At 62.5% G+C, this 371-nt stretch overlaps 1 protein-coding gene across 1 annotated transcript in view; it reads left to right on the forward strand.

Moving 5' to 3' along the window:
- Positions 1 to 3: 3 nt before the first annotated feature.
- The window catches only part of CRH (corticotropin releasing hormone), a gene marked incomplete at its 5' end in the record, with an annotated part of 2,194 nt that continues 1,826 nt past the window's right edge, over positions 4 to 371 (forward strand). Inside the window, one exon of the mRNA XM_010137564.1 lies at positions 4 to 364. Within this exon, the coding sequence (XP_010135866.1) occupies positions 4 to 364 (361 nt within the window). The remainder of the gene's footprint in view (positions 365 to 371) is intronic.

Consider the following 371-nt stretch of genomic DNA (forward strand, 5'->3'; position numbering starts at 1 on the left):
CAGCAGCAGCAGCAGGAGCAGCAGCAAACTCTGCCCGTCCTGCTCCGCATGGGAGAAGAGTATTTTCTGCGCCTGGGCAACCTTAACAAGAGACCCGTTGGCTCTTTCTCCGCCTCTCCCATCAGCACCAGCCACCTACAGCCCGAAGCCTCCGCCAGCAACTTTTTCCGGGCGGCGGTGCCACAGCTGCAGCAGCTGCCCGAGCGCTCGCTGGGGAGCCCCGAGGAGGGTGAAGCCCAGGGTGAGGCCGTGGAGAGGGAGAAGCGATCCGAGGAGCCCCCTATTTCTCTGGATCTGACTTTCCACCTCCTGCGAGAAGTCTTGGAGATGGCCCGAGCCGAGCAGTTAGCGCAGCAAGCTCACAGCAACAG

This window comes from Buceros rhinoceros, unplaced genomic scaffold (genome assembly GCF_000710305.1).
Source record: "Buceros rhinoceros silvestris isolate BGI_N320 unplaced genomic scaffold, ASM71030v1 scaffold12176, whole genome shotgun sequence".
NCBI lineage: Eukaryota > Metazoa > Chordata > Aves > Bucerotiformes > Bucerotidae > Buceros > Buceros rhinoceros.